Here is a 20,031-nt window from a genome sequence, read left to right as displayed (position 1 = left end):
CACTCTACAATAGTACTCGGTAGGAAAGGATAAGGGGATTTTATTTATTGGTCCTCTTAGCCTCCTCTGAACTGAATTCAATCAACCCCGCTCGGCGTTGCCATTCACGAAAACTGTAATAGCCACTTGCCACGCATAGGTGGCGCACGCGAGCGGCGCCAGGGGGCGGGCCCGGCGGCCCGCCTCCCGGGAGCGCTGTGGCGTGTCTCGGCTTCCGTAGAGCATCGAGCAAGATGGCAGCCTCCGAGACTGTTAGGCTACGGCTTCGATTTGATTACCCGCCGCCAGCCACCCCGAACTGCATGGACTTCTGGCTTCTGGTCGACTTGAACAGATGCCGGGTAGTCACGGATCTCATTAGTCTCATCCGCCAGCGCTTCGGCTTCAGTTCCGGGGCCATCCTCAGCCTCTACTTGGAGGGGGGGCTCTTGCCTCACGGCGAGAGCGCGCGCCTGGTCCGAGACAACGATTGCCTCAGGTGCGCGCGCAGCGGGCGTGGGGGGCGTGGGGGCCGCGGGGCGGGCGGGGCGCCGGGGACGCGCCTGTGCAGGTCCAGGGGTGCCGCAGGCTTCTGCAGACCGCGCGTGGATGGGGCTGAGGGGTGGGCATGGGGATGGGGATGGGGATGGGGTGAGACCCTGAAACTGCGCGCTCCTGACCCGCAGAGCTTCCGATTCGTCGGGGTGGAGGTTGGGGATGCGCCTTGTAACGGGCATCCTTCCCGACGCGCCGGACGCGGGTGGTTAGCGCCGCAGGCTGGGGAGAGCCCCGATGTCGGCACGGGCAGGGCCCGCGGTCCTTTCCGCCGGGCTCTCGCTGGCGCCCTTTTATTCAGCCGGGCACCGCGTTCCGTGCGCCGGGTGCGGACCTGCCGAGGCCGCGTCCCCGGGCGGCTCAGGTGCGGGAGAGCCGAGCAGAGGGAGGGACAGCCACGTTCTCTTCTTCCCGCGCAGCCTGTCCGGACGCAGTGCCGCTGCGATGGCCCCCCGAGACTCCCGATGGGGGTCGTTCTGGGTCTCGCCGGGCGTTTTGGGGCGCACTGACCTAGGTGTGTGGGACCTTCTGGGGTGTGAATTGGGAAACAGACGTTTTAAGTAGGCCTTTGGAGATTTAAACAAAAATGATACTGAGTATGGAGGAGCCGTTGGGATGTGAGCCGCCCACGTGCGGTTGATTGGTCTCAATAAAATGGTAAGGCATCGTCATTTCAATTCGGATTCCTACCTTGGACTAATTTTTTCAGGGCTTCCTTAAAAAATATATATATGTTTTTATTGATTTTGAGAGAGAGAGGAAGGGAGAAGGAGAGAGAAATAGAAACATCATCTGTGGGCTGCCTCCTGCATGTCCCCTACTGGGGAGGAAGCCTGCAGCCTGGGCGAGTGCCCTGACCGGGAGTCAAAGGTGACCTCACTGTTCATGGGTCGCCGCTCAACCACTGAGCCACACCCCCCGGGCTGTTTAGCTCTTTCTTTCTTTTTCTTTTTTTAAAATATATTTTATTGATTTTTTTACAGAGAGGAAGGGAGAGGGATAGAGAGAAACATTGATGAGAGAGAAACACCAATCAGCTGCCTCCTGCACACTCCCTACTGGGGATGTGCCTACAACCAAGGTACATGCCCTTGACCGGAATCGAACCTGGGACCCTTGAGTCCGCAGGCCGAGGCTCTATCCACTGAGCCAAGCCGGTCAGGCAGCTCTTTCTAATGACAATTTGAAATAGTCCAAATTTAAAAAAAAAGAAAAGTCCTTTTTCCTTTTTATTCACTGTGGAATAGATTTCCATTTTCTTTACATCTTCAGGGACTATTTAAATAGTATTAGAATTGAGAGATCTGCATCCTCTCCTATTAAGTTTTTTTCTGAGGCCCTGCTCCTTGGCTTGCAGATGTCTCCCTTGTGTTTTCACATACCTTCTCTGTGTATAGACATGTCTCTTTCCTTAAAAAAAAAAAAAAAAATTGAGAGAGAGAGAAGAGTGAAGAAGAGAAAGAGAGAGATGAATTTGTTGTTCCACTTATTTATGCATTCATTGGCTGAGTCTTGTATGTGCCCTGACCGGGGATCAAACTGCAATCCAGGCACATTGGGATGACGCTCTAACCAACTGAGCCACCCAGCCAGCGTCTACACATCATTCTTTTTAGATGCCACCTGGTTGCCGAAGCCGGTTTGGCTCAGTGGATAGAGCGTTGGCCTGCGTACTGAAAGGTCCCGGGTTCGATTCCGGTCAAGGGCATGTACCTGGGTTGCGGGCACATCCCCAGTAGGAGATGTGCAGGAGGCGGCTGATCGATGTTTCTCTCTCATCGATGTTTCTGACTCTCTATCTCTCTCCCTTCCTCTCTGTAAAAAATCAATAAAACATATAAAAAAATAAAAATAAATGCCACCTGGTGTTCCTTTGTGTGACCATATCAATTTACCAAACTGGCCCTTAGTAATGGACATTTTAGGTGGTTCTATTAGTTTGGGCTGCTGTAACGAAAATACCATAACCTGGGTAGCTTACAAACAGAAATTTATTTCTTACAATTCTAGAGGCCAGAAGTCCAAGATCAAGGTGCCAACAGATTTGATGTCTGGTGAAGGCTTGCTTTCCGGTTCATAGATGACACCTTCTCCCAGTGTCCTCATTTGGTGGAAGTGGACAAGGGGGCTCCGTAGGCTCTATTTTTAAGGGCACTAATGGTATTCATGAGGGCTCCACCCTCATACCCCAAGCATCTCCCTAAAGCCCCACCTCCTAATGTCATCATAGCAGGGGTTAGGATTTCAATAAATGAATTTGGGGGGACACAAACATTCAGACCATAGTAGTTTTCTGTTTTTCACTGTTATATGCTGCTGTGAATATTCTTGTGTGTCTTTGTATACTTGGGCAATAATTCAGTAGGATGCATTCCTGGAAGAGGTCCTCTTTGGTCAAATTGGCCTCCGGAAAAGTTGTACAGGTCTGTATTTATGCCAGTAATACATGAGTTGCTTTTGTTCAATATTGTGTGAAAGGTAAGAGAGCAGAGTGACAGAGCTCAGGGTCTGGATTCAGAGCCCTGCATTCGAATCTTACCTCTCCAACTCCTTCACTGTGTGCCCTTGGTCAAGTAGCTCTCTGGCAGTGATAATGCAGGCCACTACAGGCAGCAGCCAGACAGGAAGGAGGCTTCGGGGAACAGATGGGACCCAAAGAGGGTGCAGGTCTATCCTTTCACCCTCGTTGAATTTCACCTCCTTTTGATAGGACATGGCATTAAAAAAACCCCAACTCCTGTTCTCAGAGGGCTGAAGCATTCAGTGTATTAATAAAAATTAGAGCAAACACTGAGCCCAGCACTCCTCTAGATACATATAATATCTCATTGAGTACTATAATCATTATCACTATCTCCATTTTTACAGATGAAAAAGGTTGAGGTGATATTTTAAAATTTAATGTGGCAGAAGGATTTGGACCCAGACAATCACTTTGGCCTTGGCAGGGAGTGAGTAGGGGTGTTATATTTCATATATGTAAATATACATATACAATATTATATATTTTTTAAATGCTTTTATTTCAGGGAGAGGAATGAGAAGGAGAGAGAAGTAGAAACATCGATAATGAGAGAAACATGAATTGGCTGCCTCCTGCAAGTCTCCTACTGGGGACTGAACCTGCAAACTGGGCATGTGCCCTGATCAGGAGTCAAACCAGCCACCTCCTTGTGCATGGGACGACATTCAACCAACTGAGCCACAAAGGCTGGGCTATATATATATTTTTAAATGGCATTCATTTTTATTTTTTTATATATATATTTTTTTATTGATTTCAGAGAGGACGGGAGAGAGAGATAGAAACATCAATGATGAGAGGAAATCATTGATCGGCTGCCTCCTGCACGCCCCCTACTGGGGATCAAGCCCGCAACCTAGGCATGTGCCCTTGGCTGGAATCAAACCTGGAACCCTTCAGTCCGCAGGCTGACGCTCTATCCACTGAGCCAGACCGGCTAAGGCTGGGCTATATTTTTTTTATGATAGAATCCTAGAAATGAAATTGCTGATTTAAAGGGAATACCTTGCATTTTGACAATACTACCCAGTTTGCCCTGCAAAGAGCTTGAATGAACAGTGGAGGGTCTATTTTAAAAATTTCTTGGACTCAAATCTTTCCCATTGCTAACTACATAGGTAATTCACTTCTCTTTGTAAAAGGATAGCTACATTTGTTGTCTGATCCAGGTGGAGAAACGAAGGACATTGCCAGGGAAAGTCTACACCCTGAAAGGAATGGTAACAGACCCAGGTGAACCATTTCTTATTCTCTGGATAGCATTACATCTCTCAGTTTTATTATGTCCCATACTGAAATTACTCTCTTCAGAATAGCAGGTAGTAAGGCTGCAGCAATCACAGTCATACCTTCATGCTGCATGTGCACAGATCCATTGTCTTTAGAGCAGGTGAGATGATGCCAAGAGCTGCTTTTGAAAGCACTAGAAAGTTGCAAGCTTCTCTGAAAGGCAGGGGTCCTGCATATGCTATATGCAGCCCCTGCTGTGTTCCATTGATTTTAAGAAACCACCAGCACAGAAAGTCTTGCAGCCATTTTCAACGTTGATGGAAAGTTTGGTTCTAGTTGATTGTCCCAGAACTGAAACTTAAATCAAAACAAATTGATCAAGAATAACAAGGAATGCCCTGACCGGTTTGGCTCAGTGGATAGAGCATCAGCCTGCGGACTCAAGGGTCCCAGGTTCGATTCCGATCAAGGACATGTACCTTGGTTGCCGGCACATCCCCAGTGGGGGGTGTGCAGGAGGCAGCTGATCGATGTTTCTCTCTCATCGATGTTTCTAACTCTCTATTCCTCTCTCTTCCCCTCTGTGAAAAATCAATAAAATATATTAAAAAAAAAAAAAAAAAAAGAATAACAAGGAACTGCCCTAACCGGTTTGGCTCAGTGGATAGAGCGTTGGCCTGCAGACTGAAAGGTCCCAGGTTCGATTCTAGTCAAGGGCATGTACCTTGGTTGCAGGCACATCCCCTGTAGGAGGTGTGCAGGAGGCAGCTGATCGATGTTTCTTTCTCATCAATGTTTCTAACTCTCTATCCCTCTCCCTTCCACTCTGTAAAAAAATCATTAAGAAAAAAAAAAGAATAGCAAGGAACAATCTGATATTCCAGAAGTTCCCCAGTAGTTTTTAAAGTCACAGGATGCCAAGCTAGCTTTTGCCACATTGAGGAATACTTCCTTGCTGCTTCATGCTGACGTCCACTGCTGGGAACAGAGGGTAAAGTGTTTTTGTAATTCAAATCCCTGACCTTTCAGAGTTTTATTTCTCTATTTTATTCCTGATATCAGTAGATTTTATTTTACCTTGATTTGTATGTGTCTGTATATTCGGTTATACTGAGGAAATTAAGGATTTTTTTCAACTACCACATTGAATGATAAATCCACAAGATTACTATATCTTAAAAAAATTTAAAGAGCATTTATAATATGTCTTCTTATTCACCAAATGTACTTTATGTTCAAATATGATTGTTACCATCTTTCCCTGGTTACTAAAAAAAAAAAATGATGAAATATATAGCTAGATGTAAATGTATTGAAAGTATGTGTGTCTTTAGCAGGCATTTTTGAGTACCCACTATGTGCTTGACACTGGGGACACTCAGCTTTCCATCATTGGGCACACATATTAGAATTAGCTGTTTCCAGTTTAATGGAGGAACAGAATTCCTTTCCTATAGTGAAATAATTTTAGATGACGTGTGTATTAAGGTTCTCCATAGAAACAGAAACAATAGGAGATGATACAGACATGGATACATAGATATAGATATAGATATAGATATAGATATAGATATAGATATGAGATTTAGTATAAGGAATTGGCTTGTGAGATTATGGAGGCTGAGTGGTCCCAAGATCTGAAGTCGGCAAGCTGGAGACCTAGGAAAACTAGTGATATCCAGGTTAAGGTCAAATGCTTGAGAGCCAGGAGAGTTAGTGGTTAGTGTTCTAGTCCTGATTCGAGTCCTAAGGCAGGAGAAGACCCATGTTCCAGTTCAAAGATGCTTAGGCAGAGAGAGCGACTTCTCCCTTGCTCAGCCTCTTATTCTATTCAGGCCTTCAGTGGATTGGGTGAGGCCCACTCATTTTGGGAAAGGCAATCTGCTTTACTCAGTCTCCTGATTCAAATGTTAATCTCACCCGGAAACACCCTCACAGATACACCCAGAACATTGTTGAACCACATATCTGGGCACCCCATGGCCCAGTCAAGTTGACACATACAATTAATAATTACAAAATGGCATGGAATTTTATGATGACTGTCACTAGCCCAGAGAACAAATTGTTCAGTATTTTCCTAAATTTAAGTAAAATATAAATATCTGATTTTTTTTTTTTTTAAAGCAGCCCACATTTAAAAATTAAATTGGACACTTGGCATTATCACTGTTTGGGGTTGGCAACATAGTAGAGTGGGAAAATTGTGAAGTTAGACAAACCAAGGTTTGAATCCCATTTCTGTTGATTATTAGCTTTGGTTCTTGGGCAAGTTACTTGTCTGAACTGTAATTTTGTGATTTGTTTGAAAATCAAAGAAACCTACTTCATGGTGGTGTTTAGAAAAAATGTATATAAAATGTTTGGGACACAGTAAATAGTCAATAAATAAAAGTAGTCATTTGAAAGTTGATCATAAATGATGCCATATAAACTATTTTGTCAAAAAGAGTCTTTGTCCTTCAGCGATTTGATGATTTTTCATTAACTGACGGCGGTGACAGTTTGCAGTCATCTCAGTATGTATAACAGCAGCCCGGAGACATAGTTACTCACTAGTTTTCTCTCTTGTTCTTTTGATAGAGTTAAATTAGAAGAGCGAGAAGTCACTGAGAATCCTGTAGTAGTCAGTAATGGTGATAGTACTCATTTCTTACCTAGAAAAGCAAAGAAGCGGTCATTTAAGTTGGAGGAGGATGAAGAAACTGATTACAGAAATTCAAAGAAGCATTGGAAGAGGCGAGAGAACAACAGCGAGAACACTTTGGATCCAGAACCAAAAGCTGTCACAGATCAGAGTGGAAGGGGGAAAAACAAGAGGAAACACAAAGCCACACTTGATGTAGTCGATGAGGATGACAAAGAGACCAAAAGAAAATCGCCAAAGAAGAAGGAGAAACGTGCATATAGGAAACAGACGAAGAATCCCAAGTCTTCGAAAGCACAGACAGTGAAAGAGTGGACTGTCCAGAAGTGTAGTCCTCCCAAAGGTTCTGCTCGAAACAGCCTTGTTAAAGCCAAGAGGAAAGGTGGCGTGGACGTCCATGCAAAAGATAGTCCCAGTTCCTCCTCAGAGTCTGAGTCTTGTCATGATTCAGCCAGCGAACATTTGAGCAATGTCATCTTGGAGGTCAGAAAGTCCTCAGAGAAAGTATCAACTGCATTATCAAAGGAAGGGCCCTCTATAAACACAACTGCAAACAAAGTAGCTACAAAAATTGCCTTTAACTCTGCCCCCATCGAGGACAAGACAACCAGAACCTCAGACTCCAGTTCAGACTCCAGTTCAGATTCAGATGACCAAAGCGAGGCGTCAAAGAGTTCCCTGGAGAAGACTGCGGGGCCCTTAAAGCCAGTAGGCCTGTTTGCAGGCAGAGGTCGTCCAGGTCTGGGGCCTTCATCACAGACTCTAAATGCTACTGGGTGGAGGAACTCTGACTCAAATGGTGGCAGGCAGACTCCTCCTGGTCCTCCCAACGTGACTCTCCCTACCAGTTTGGGAAGAGGTTGGGGTAGAGGAGAGGACCTTCTTTCTTGGAAGGGAGTTAGGGGTCGGGGCACGCGGGGGAGAGGTCGAGGACGAGGACTTGCTGTTCCCCTTGTTTTAAATAGAGACGCTGAATATGAGAAGCAGCAGCATTTAAATGAAACAGTAACAAACGCATCTACTATTATCCAGGCAAGTAGTCTTTATTGTGAGTTTACCACTTCCCCCTTCCCCACAGAGTGTGTCTCGAGTTGATGTCATCGGTTCACATTTTCTCACCAGTAACAGAGTCACATAACTAATAAGTACTGTTTTTCAGAATCCAGTACGGACACCCAAGAAGGACTACAGTCTGTTACCGCTGTTAGCAGCTGCCCCCCAAATTGGAGAAAAGATTGCATTTAAGGTATGTTTTAAAACAACAATTACAACAAAAATATTATTCTCCCTCCAAGAAAAATTACTTGTTAGAGTATATATGTAAATAAACAGACATCTATATACATACGCATATGTATGTGTACATATGTATGTATGTGTGTGTGTATATATGTGTATACACACACACACACACACACACACACCCTTCCCGCCCAGATCACATCTTTCATGTTCTCATGCCTGGTGTGTAATAGGTGCCAGTAATTGTTTTCTAAATGAATAAAATGGCTTAGGCTAGTGTCTAGAATATAGCAAGTGCTCAATAAAAGAAAGCTATACATATCACCCCTTTCCCCAAACCACTGGAACTCCTGTTTTGCTACAGATTTGTGGTCAGGCTGTGTGTTTTCTCAGAGATAGGGACCACGGGACTTATGTACTAGTATTTGTGGACTTTTTCTTTCTTTCTTTTTTTAGCTTTTGGAACTAACACCTGATTATTCTCCTGATGTCTCTGACTACAAGGTAAGACTTTTTATTTAAAAACTAGAAGCCCAGTGCACGACTTCGTGCACCAGTGGGGTCCCTCAGCCTGGCCTGTGGGATCGGGCCGAAACCAGCTCTCTGACATCCCCCAAGGGGTCCCGGATTGCAAGAGGGTGCTGGCTAGGCTGAGGGACCCCACCGGTGCACCACTGGGGCCGGGGAGGGGCTGTGGGAGGATTCCAGGGCATGTGTGGCCCATCTCACTCAGTCCCGATCAGCTGGACCTCAGCAGCAAGCTAACCTACCAGTCGGAGAGTCTGTCCCCTGGTGGACATAGCGAGCGGTTGAGCAACCTTAGCATATCATTAGCATATTACGCTTTGGTTAAATGGACGACCGAACACTTCGCATATTATGCTTTTATTATATAGGATAATTGTCAATATATTAAAGAAGCTGAAGTCAAATTTAATATTGCTGGTATGGATAATGCTGATTTTTTTTGAGTAAACAATGCCGTAAAGTAAAAAACAAAAACATTACCGAACTGTAAACTTTTTAATAACATCACTGTGAAGTCTCCTAGTGTTGTTTTCCTTACACTTGGGAAGACTATAGAATGAGAATAACGAATTTAATTCTTTTTATTCAATTTTTAAAAATTAGCTTAGACACACAGACTTATTTGAGTACTCTTCCCTCATATCCAAAACTTTGAAAGAAAATAATAAATAGCTCTCAGCCAGAAAATTGTATTGTTTTCATCATAGGAATATATTTTACATATTTGTGAATTACTGGAAGGAAATGTAAACAGACCTGTCTTGGGCAAATCAAAATGTTTTGTCACCCTACATAAGTAACTAATTTAATTCTGTGATATATGAGGAAATGGGAATAAATATAGAATCGGTACATTTCATAACTCTACACACTGTGATTCTATATGTTATTAAAATTCACATTAAGTGGATGTTAGTCATCATCATAGTTATTACCTTGGAAAGCTATTTACTTACTTTATTTCCTAGTAGTTTTAGAACTTTTTTGAAATTGCTTTCAAAACCATTTTGAGACAGAAAATTAGTCCCACTTTTTTGCTTTGACCACAAGTTCTGTTACCTGCTTGATCGCCGGCTTCCTGCACGTTCCCTGACCGGCTGGGGATGGAACCTGTAACCGAGGTACTGCCCTTGACTAGGAATTGAACCCGAGACCCTTCAGTTCGCCAGCTGATGCTCCAGCCACTGAGCCAAACCAACCAAGGCAGATCGCTGGCTTATTTATTAAGCTTGCCTTCAAAACTCAAATCTCCCTGCTACTTTATTTATTTTTTTATATATATTTTTTAATCTTCACTGGAGGATATTTTTGAGAGAGAGAGAGAGAGAGAAAGGGAGGGGGGACTGAGAGAGAGAGAAACTTCAATATGAGAGAGACACATCAACTGGTTGCTTCCTGCACTTCCCTGACTGGCTGGGGATGGAACCTGTAACCAAGGTACTGCCCTTGACTGGGAATTTATTAAGCTTGCCTTCAAAACTCAAATCTCCCTGCTGCATTTGTACCCATGGGATTTGAATTTATGGAGGTGGCTGAGTGAGCCAATGCTATTGAAAGAGGAACTTATTACTTACTTTTCCCAAGAGGAAGGGCAATGCCACACCCTGCCGTGACGCAGAGGAAATCACCTGTGTGTAGTCAGGAGGCAGAAGCAGGAGTGAGGAGAGAGCCTTTACTGGGGTCTCCTGGGGATAGACAGGCAGGGTACAGGAAACAATCTAGGATTGGCTCATTTCAATAAGGAGCAGGCTGTGGTCTGTAGGGACTATTCCTCGTGTGGTACCTGACCCTGGGGTGATTACGATTAGGGAAAATAGTGGCTTGCTGTGTAGGAGTATCATTTACCCTACATGCTGATTTAACAAATTGTTTTGTATTGAGATAAAATTCACATAACATAAAATCCACAGTTTAAACCAGTGGTCCACAGACGACTGGTGGTCTGTGAGGTCCGAAAGGTTGGCAACTGCTGGTTTAAACATTTTAAAGTGTACAGTTCAGTGGTTCTAATATATTCGTAATGTTTTGTGTGTTGATTTTTGACTTCAACTTTTATTTTTGAAAGGAAGGAAAAATATTGAGCCACAATCCAGAGACCCAGCAAGTAGATATAGAAATCCTTTCATCCACACCTGGTGAGTCTAGAAAAGAATTTGAAAATGTAGGCTTTTCATATCTCATTGGTTTCTAAGTAGCTGTGCACACGGGAGCTGCTGTCTTCTTTGGCCCCATGATTAACTGGCGCTCTCCACCACCTCTGTCAGCACAGAAAAGCCCAGGCCTGAGCCCCACTGCTGGAGTAGAGTGTCCACTAAGAGTTATTGGATTTTTTTTCCCCAAAGCTTTTAGGCAAGTTGTTCTTATTACTGTCATTATGTAATTTCATAAAAATTACATAAACCGATGAAAATTGATTTCAGAAAATCTACACTAATAAAAGAGAAAGATGCAAATTGACCATACCTTCATGATGCCCACCAGCCAATCAGGAGTGAGTATGCAAATTAACCTAACAAAGACGGCAGATTATTTTGCATATGCAGGCACAGAGCGGATGGGACACGTGTGTTGTCGCCATGGCAACAACACAGGCATTCCACCCTGCCCCAACCGCTCGGGGCCTCTGGGCAGGATGGGAAGGTGGAAAGGCGGCTCCAGGCCGGAGTGAAGGTGGTGCCAGCAGCCAGGGGAAGGAAGGCCCATTCTTGCACGAATATTCGTGCATTGGGCCTCTAGTTCTTTTTATAAAACCTAAGTTGAATGCTGATGCAGAAGTGTGGCTAAAAAACTTGCCATTAAGTTTTGTGTGGGTGGGTCAGCTTTATAAGAGATTGGGAGGAATTTAAAAATCTGGGAAGCTTTTGCACTTAAATTGCCTTGCTAGTTTTTTGCATTCTTGCATCACTTTAAAAAAACTCAAAACTGGAAATTATGTAAATTGCAGGCATACATTAAGGATATGATTTATTTATTTTTTTTATATTTTGTTGATTTTTTAGAGAGAAGAAGGGAGAGGGATAGAGAGTTAGAAACATCGATGAGAGAGAAACATCGATCAGCTCCCTCCTGCACACCTCCTACTAGGGATGTGCCTGCAACCAAGATACATGCCCTTGACCAGAATTGAACCTGGGACCCTTCAGTCCACAGGCCGACGCTCTATCCACTGAGCAAAACCGGTTCGGCAAGGATATGATTTATAAAAGAAAGCTCATATCGTCTGCCTGCGGACTCAAGGGTCCCGGGTTCAATTCCAGTCAAGGGCATGTACCTTGGTTGCAGGCACATCCCCAGTGGGGGGCGTGCGGGAGGCAGCTGATCGATGTTTCTCTCTCATTGATGTTTCTAACTCTATCCCTTTCCCTTCCTCTCTGTAAAAAAATCAATAAAATATATTTAAAAAAAAAAAAAGAAAGCTCATAAGATCTGTTCAGCTCTATTTCAAAAGATTGGCAAATGAACACATTTGTGTTGTTAAATCAAAATAAAGTATCTAAAATATTTGTGTATACACAGTCCACACATTATTCTGCCTTATCCCTGATTCACTCTCTTCATTATTGGTTCTGAAATCCTGGAATGAGAGGGCTTTTGCTGTATATGGCTTAACTTGTGTTGTATTGTAAGGCCCCTGGCCAGAGACCAGGAGAGATCCCCTTTTCTTTAGCAGACCCTAAGGCAATTAGTTTCTGTTTGTATTTAAATAGGGAGTAATGTAATCAAAACTCCAGTACACAGAAGTTAGTCAAAAGGGTTTTTGTTAATCCTCACCTAAGGACATTTTTTCCATTGCTTTTCAGAGAGAGTGGGAGGGAAGGATGGGGGGAGGGGGAGAAAGAGAGAGGAGAGAGAAAGAGTAATATCTATGTGAGAGAGACACATTGATTTTTTGCCTCCTGCATGCTCCCTGACTGGGGCCGGGGATCAAACCTGCAACCCAGCCCTGCCAGTGTTTCTCAGTGGTTGAGCGTCGACCTATGAACCAGGAGGTCACAGTTCAATTCCTGGTTAGGGCACATGCCCAGGTTGTGGGTTCAGTCCCCAGTAGGGGACATGCAAGGAGGCAGCCAATCAATGATTCTCTCTCATCATTGATGTTTCTGTCTGTCTGTCTCTCTCTCCCTTTCTCTCTGAAATCAATAATAAAAACAAGCAAAAAAACACCCTGTAACCCAGGTATGTCTCCTGGACCAGGCTTCGAACCTATGACTCTTAGGTGCGCAGGCTGACAATCTAACCACTGAGCAACACCAGCCAGAGCCAAAAAGGGTTTTTTAACAAAGTCTCTTCAGGCTATTAAGTAAATGATTAGATGTAACCTGGTTTCCCAGCTTTATTCTGATAAGGTTTCATTTGAAGAATCCCCCTTCTTAGGAATGGTGGACAAAGAAATTTGTCCATGGTCAAATTCCATGGGCAAGGCTGGATCACTGCTCGTCAGGTGATTGACAGTGATAACATCTAATTAGAACTTTTCTTCTGGGCAACAAGGAATGGCTTTATCTGTTTTCCAATAGAAATACTCATAGTCCTTTGCATGGTTCTGATATCCATGCACTTCAGTTACCCTGGTTTAGTTAACAACACCAGTCCCTCAGTGACATTGAGTATATTAATGAGAGTAATTGCATAAGGTGCTGCCAGCTCTTTAGTCCACAAGTCACTACATAATAACAGATGTTATGGGTCACCGGCCCATCATGACCGGTGACCAACCACTTCTTTCATCTTGGTGATCGGTCACTGTGCTTCTGTTACTCATTTTCCATACACACAGCAAGGTGTGTGCCTTTGCTGCTCCCTTGTCCCTCAGTGATAAACCCACATGACACTTACAAAATGGGTAGTTGAAATAGGAATAAAGTATTGAAAGCTGATCCAAACTTAGAAGTAAGTATGACAGTTCTGCAAGTAATAGAAAAGATTCTCTCTATCATTGTTGCCTGACAAGAAGGTAAATACTCTTCAAACTACCCTTGGTAAGAATATTACAAAGAAGCTGTGTGCTTCAATTCTCAGTGTTTCTAATGTTTTAAATTATAATATGCTCCATAAGTATTAGTATTACTTCTTTTCATTTCCTTATATAGTAAAGATTTTAAAGTTTTGGGGGGGGGGGGGGGGAGGACACTTATGTAATACCCTTTGTAATACTTTTAGCGAAAAATTAAAAAAAAAAAAGATTTTAAAGTTTTGACAGAATTTTTTAAAGATTGTGAAACAGTCATCATTTTCCCTGTGAAAGTCCACGGCCAGCATGGCTTTCAGGGTCAGCAGCAAGTATAAAATGTAAATATTCACCCTATGAATATCAAAAGGAGTACCGGCTGGCCTTCTGCCAGACTCCTCACATTAATTACTGTTGATCTTGGTTTCCAGCATTTCCCCATTGATTATTTTATTGTTTTGCGTGATTTCAGCCTACACAGTCATTTTTAGGGTCCCACACTACCATGCAAAGTGAGGACTGCTATATTACTAAGTAGTAAACATGTGTAATTTCTGAGGACATAGCAAGGTAGAAGTATTTTGCAGAATTCAGATTACCTTCCCTTGTTGAAACATATCAGTTACCTTTTGGGATTATCTTGTGGTTGTACATTCTTTTCTGGGAGTATGAGTGATAGTGTGTCAAGCTCGTTTCTTTTTGATGAAGGAAATATCGTCCCTGAAGAAAGGCCAAGAAGCTCCCGTCTGCTGGTGCAGGCTTTTCTCAGAGTCTCCTGTCACGGAGGGAGCACTCCATGCTCGCATGTGCATAGCCAGCCTCCACATCAATGCAGTTTGTTTGTGATGGTTTTTCTAATGATGTAAATTGCCTGTCGAAGAATGTTTTCACTACTGGGAAGTGACTTATTGTCTCTCCTCCTTACCATCTAGTTTCACCCATAAAAGAACCTGGGAAATTCGATTTAGTTTATCACAACGAAAATGGATCTGAGGTTGTGGAGTACGCCGTGACACAGGAGAGAAAGGTAGGCGTGCTTCTCTTCTTGGGATTGCTGAGTTATCCATTCTCTCTCGACTGATTACTGTTGGTCTGTCTGAAAGACTTTGCAGCTTGCTGAACTGCCTATATTAAAATCATGAAGGAGCCCGGCTAGTGTGGCTCAGTGACTGAGCATGGACCAGGAAGTCAAAGTTTGATTTCCAGTTAGGGCACATGCTCAGGTTGCAGGCTTGATCCCCAGTGTGGGGCGTGCAGAAGGCAGCCAATCGATGATTCTCATAATTGATGTTTCTATCTCTCTCCTCCCTTCCTCTCTCTGAAATCAATGAAAACATTTTTAAAAATTAAAAAAATAAAATCATAAAGGATCTGGGTCTTGAGGATGTCTGTCCTGCCTACAAGGTGGCATATCAATGCCAAGTGTCCAGTTAGGGCATCATCTTGGACCTTAAAGAGCCTCTATGACAAGATGCACAGAGTCTAGATTTGCATAGTCATCTATATGTATGAAAGCCTAAGCAACTTAACAACTGGAATGACCTGTTGACCAGTCGCTATGACACGCACTGACCACCAGGGAGCAGACGCTCAATGCAGGAGCTGCCCCCTGGTGGTCAGTGTGCTCCCACAGCTAACCTCTCCCTCCCCCGCCTGCCAACCTCCCATGGTCCCTCCCCCGTGCCAGACAGCCTCCCTGATAGGCCTTGATCACCTGCCAGGCTGAGTGACCTCACCCATGCACGAATTCGTGCACAGGGCCTCTAGTCGTATGTAAGGTTATATAAGGATTTCAATACAAAAGACTAGCAGATCATAAAAATCTCTTATTGACATGTAGATTCAGAAAAGTGCATATAAATATAGCTGGAACGATTTTCACACATGAACATACTCATGTAACCGGCACCCAGATCAAGAACATTAGCAGTCCCCTCTGGAAATCTCCATCAAGTCTCCTTGTAGTCACTGCTGCCTCTCAGACATTGCCACAATTCTGACTAAAAACAGCAAGTTTGGTTTTGAAGAATGACATAAAATGATGGTTCTGTCTTTTGACTTTGTTTAAACCCTTAAATTGCCATTTTAGGAAGTATATGTTTTAGAACTTTTTAGGCAGCCAGACTAGTTGCTGGCAATGGATGGTTCATTAGGTTTTGCTAGCATTAAAGGAAATAGAATCTACACTAATAAAAGAGAAACATGGTAATTAGCGTACGACCGCTACCCTTCCCATTGTCTAATCAGCATATCCTTATGCAAATTAACTGTCAGCCAAGATGGCAGCCGGCAGCCATGCACTGAAGCGAGCAGGGAGGCTTGCTTGCTCCAGTGACTGTGGACTCCAACGTTCCCCGCCTGCCGCTGCCGGCCTCTCAGCTGCAACTATGTTGCAAATATAGAAGCTAAACAAAACCCCAGAAACCAGCTTTCAGTGAGCCTGGCTTCAGGCCTCAGAGCTAAAGCTGGCCCAGAATAATAAAAAAAAAAAGAAAAAAAGGAGCAGGTGGGAGCTTCAACCCCTCACCCAGACTGGCCAGGCACCCCAGTGGGGACCCCCACCCTAATCCAGGACACCCTTCAGGGCAAACCAGCCGGCCCCCACCCGTGCACCAGGCCTCTATCCTGTATAGTAAAAGGGTAATATGCCTCCTGGCACCGGGATCAGTGTGACAGGGGGCAGCGCCCAAACCCCCTGATCGCCCTTCGACTCTGTGTGTGACAGGGGGCGGGGCCACAACCTCCCCATCCGCCCTGCTCTGTTCATGACAAGGGAAGGCGCCCCAACCCCCTGATCAGCCCTGCTCTGTGCCTGATAGGGGGGAGCTCCCCAACCCCCTGATCGCCCTGTGGCTCTGTGTGTGACAGGGTGCAGCGCCCCAACCCCCTGATTGGCCCTGCTCTGTGGGTGATAGAGGGTGGCGCCCCAACCCCCCCCCCCACCCCCTACGGGCCCTGCTCTGTGTGTGACAGGGTAGAGCCATAACCTCCCCATCAGCCCTGCCCTGAGTGTGACAGGGTGCAGCGCCCCAACCCCCTGATCTGCCCTGCTCTGTGGGTGACAGGGGGCCATGCCCCAACTCCCCTATCGGCCCTACTCTGTGAGTGACAGGAGGGAGCTCCTCAACCCCTGATCGGCCCTGCTCTGTGTGTGACAGGGTACGGAGTCCCAACCCCCCTGATGGGCCCTGCTCTGTGCATGACAGGGTGGTGCCGCAACCTCCCCATCGACCCTGCCTTGAGTGTGACAGGGGGCGGTGCCCCAACCCCCCAATCGGCTGTACCCTGAGCATGACTAGGGATGGCATCGCAACCTCCCGATCTGCCCTGCTCTGTGCATGACAGGGGGCGGCGCCCCAACTCCCCAATCGGCCCTGCTCTGAGCCCAACCAGGGGCTGCACCTAGGGATTGGGCGTGCCCTCTGCCACCCGGGAGCAGGCCTAAGCCAGCAGGTCGTTATCTCCCGAGAGGTCCCAGACTGCGAGAGGGCACAGGACAGGCTGAGGGATCCCCTTCACTGCCCCACCCCCCCTCCCCCCCCCTGCACAAATTTTTGTGCACCGGGCCTCTAGTTTATATATAAGATGTTTATATTTTATTTTATTTTATTTATTTAATTTTTTAAAAATATATTTTATTGATTTTTTACAGAGAGGAAATGTATTCTGGGAAACTGTGCCTTTGCAGTGGTTCTCAACCTTCCTAATGCAGCGACCCTTTAATACAGTTCCTCATGTTGTGGTGACCCCCAATTTCATTGTTACAAATTGAACATAATTAAAGCATAGTGATTAATCACAAAAACAATATGTAATTATATATGTGTTTTCCGATAGTCTTAGGCGACCCCTGTGAAAGGGTCGTTCGACCCCCAAAGGGGTTGCAACCCACAGGTTGAGAACCACTGCTTTAGAGACTTGCTTTTCCATGCCTTTTCAGAAGTCTAAAGCAGAGCCAGTAATTACCTTTTTTGGACACTAGATGGCTCTCATCATTCATCCACATGGCCAAGTGCTCCGATTTGCTTTCTCTTAAATGTGAAATACCTCCTATTTTTGGCAGCATAGCAGAACTACAGAGCTGCACAAAACAGCATCAGCAGTCTATTGATAACTCTTTTGGGTCACATCTGCTTCCCAAGAGGTCTGTGGCTGCCTGTCCCCAGAACCTTTAGGGCAAATCCTCATGACCCCTTATAACCCCTCACTCCATGCCATCCCCCACAACCCCTGCTCTAAATCAAAGAAGGATGAAATGTGCTTAATGTGAAATTTAGCTGCATTTGAGGTAAACAAGTTTTGATGTACTAATTAAACTCAGTTTATCAGGACTCAAATTATTCCAGGACTTCAACCATTCTGCACAAATGGAAATATTCTTGACTGACGTTTTTAACCGACTAGAACCTATATGACCTCATAATGAAATCTCTAAACTGAATATTTTGTATTTTCCTTCAGATCACTGTTTTTTGGAGACAGTTGATTGATCCAAGACTGATTATTGAATCTCCGAGTAACAACACATCAAGCACAGAGCTTGCCTAAGACCTCTCCACCTTGTAGTGTATAAATGTCTTGTTTGTGAAAGTGACTATAACCTGAACTTTAAAAAAAAAAGATGTGAAATTTGTATGCAGTTTTCTGCATAGGACAGAATATCTACCTCATCATTGAAAATAACATGAGTGTGTTGCTTTCTAGTCTTTTTTTTTTTTTTTCAGGTTTAATTTTAGTAACAAAATTTTAAAAAATGACATTCCCTGTAGGCATTGTTACATACCAATATGTATTGTTTCTTCTCTTTTTTATTTTATTTTTTGACCATCAAGTAGCCATTGTCAGAAGCAGTTTATAATATCAAGTATAAGAAAGTGCTGCACATCTTGTCTCAGTAAGTTTTATTAAGTAACATTTTAAAACATGAACGCATGTTACTTGACCTAATTTTTTATATTTGAGTTGTTCTATTAAATGTGGAACCTCTTACAAATTTCAAGTATTTTATCCTTGTAATTGTCAAGAATTAACAAGTAGTTGGGTTTGTTGCAGGCAGTGAGTTAAGGAATCCTTTCACATTTTTCTCAACTTTAAAGTGGAGGATTCCTAGAGCCCCATCTAGAGCAGGAAAATAAGACCTGCTGTGTGTGCCTGGGGAAGAGCTCCTGTGTCAGCTGGGTGAGAGGATTTACTCTCGGTTCAGACCAGGAATGTGTTATCTTGCTGCAAGATCCCAGCACCTGGCTGCGTGTGCTGGAGTGAGGATCTTGAACAGAAACTTCCTTTCCTATTGCTGTTCCACACAAAGCTAAAGTGACTAAATATATACTGTGAAAATTGCTTTCTTTTCATGAAAGATCAGATCCCTCCTTCAGCTTTGCAGATTTTTAAATAAAACCATATTGAACTAAATGTCCATGCTGAGTCATCACATCTAGTTGAGTATTGCAAATCTCGGCTTGTTTGTTTTTTACAACAATGCAAGAGGTTAAAGTTTTCCGGAACAAGAAGGGTTGCCTTCAGTGAAGAGTCCGGTGTTGCAAAGTTTGGTCATACAGAGTCTGCTATATCTGGGAGCGATCGGACCAGTGAAGCTGCTGTCCAGTTTTAATATGCATGGCATTGATGTGCATCAAAATGTGGTTACTGATTTGTGATGAGTGTTACTCCAGAATGATGGGATCTTGGCACTGGGGTTCTTGTGTTGCATACTTTCCAGAGCTTGGGAAACAAGATTACTAGTAAACGCCCAAAAGGTATATGAGCAGATGCCCCGGTTGCGGGCTCGATCCCCAGTGTGGGGTATGCAGGAGACAGCTGATCGATAAGTCTCTCTCATTGATGTTTCTCTCTCTCCCTCTGCCTCCCTCTCTGAAGTCAATAAAAATATATTTAATAATAATGCATGTGAAGCATTTAGCACAGGACCTGGCATGTAGTAAGTGCTTGATGAGATCTTACCATTTATTTATCTTCCTATTTGACTTGCCCAACATCCTGCTCCAAATTTTTGGCAGAACTTGCATCCCCTTAATTTATTTTCATCTGTTAGAAATGACTAATGTCATATTTTGTATTAGAGCTGCTGTGTTTAGACTTTTTTTAATTGTATTTATTTTAAAAAATTTTTTTAAAAAATATATTTTATTGATTTTTTACAGAGAGGAAGGGAGAGGAATAGAGAGTTAGAAACATCGATGAGAGAGAAACATCAGCCGCCTCCTGCATACCCCCCACTGGGGATGTGCCCACAACCAAGGTACATTCCCTTGACTGGAATCGAACCCTGGGACCTTTGAGTCTGCAGGCCGACGCTCTATCCACTGAGCCAAACCAGTCAAGGCTGTATTTATTTATTTATTTATTTATTTATTTTTT

At 44.0% G+C, this 20,031-nt stretch overlaps 1 protein-coding gene across 3 annotated transcripts; it reads left to right on the top strand.

Annotated features, from left to right (window-relative positions):
* The first annotated feature begins 233 nt into the window (after positions 1 to 233).
* On the top strand, positions 234 to 20,020 carry COIL (coilin). Of its 3 annotated transcripts, none has more exons than XR_011468352.1 (7): positions 234 to 478; positions 6,872 to 7,967; positions 8,095 to 8,181; positions 8,634 to 8,681; positions 9,756 to 9,826; positions 10,771 to 10,840; positions 14,586 to 14,603. XR_011468352.1 is itself a non-coding variant. In XM_070393348.1 (7 exons), the coding sequence occupies exons 1-7, from the start codon at positions 234 to 236 to the stop codon at positions 18,199 to 18,201; spliced, it is 1,728 nt and encodes a 575-aa protein (XP_070249449.1). In that variant the 3' UTR covers positions 18,202 to 20,020. The 3 variants fall into 3 exon arrangements, 2 of the variants coding, with proteins under 2 accessions (XP_070249449.1, XP_070249450.1); XM_070393348.1 differs by lacking the exon at positions 9,756 to 9,826 and adding an exon at positions 18,115 to 20,020 and having other exon boundaries at positions 14,586 to 14,680; XM_070393349.1 differs by lacking the exons at positions 234 to 478; positions 9,756 to 9,826 and adding exons at positions 3,931 to 5,279; positions 18,115 to 20,019 and having other exon boundaries at positions 6,950 to 7,967; positions 14,586 to 14,680.
* Positions 20,021 to 20,031: the final 11 nt, after the last annotated feature.

Source organism: Myotis yumanensis, unplaced genomic scaffold, assembly GCF_028538775.1.
Source record: "Myotis yumanensis isolate MYYU_CA2020_CCGP unplaced genomic scaffold, mMyoYum1.0.hap1 SCAF_16, whole genome shotgun sequence".
Taxonomy (NCBI): Eukaryota; Metazoa; Chordata; class Mammalia; order Chiroptera; family Vespertilionidae; genus Myotis; species Myotis yumanensis.
The sequence above is the reverse complement of the archived record's forward strand: the minus strand, read 5'-3'. Positions and strand labels throughout refer to the sequence as shown.

Excerpts from the sequence above, each read along its gene's own strand:
- COIL (XM_070393348.1), top strand. The coding sequence starts at position 234 with ATGGCAGCCTCCGAGACTGTTAGGCTACGGCTTCGATTTGATTACCCG. Across the intron at positions 8,182-8,633 it reads GAGAAAAGATTGCATTTAAG|CTTTTGGAACTAACACCTGA; the intron begins GTATGTTTTAAA and ends TTCTTTTTTTAG. Across the intron at positions 8,682-10,770 it reads CTGATGTCTCTGACTACAAG|GAAGGAAAAATATTGAGCCA; the intron begins GTAAGACTTTTT and ends TATTTTTGAAAG.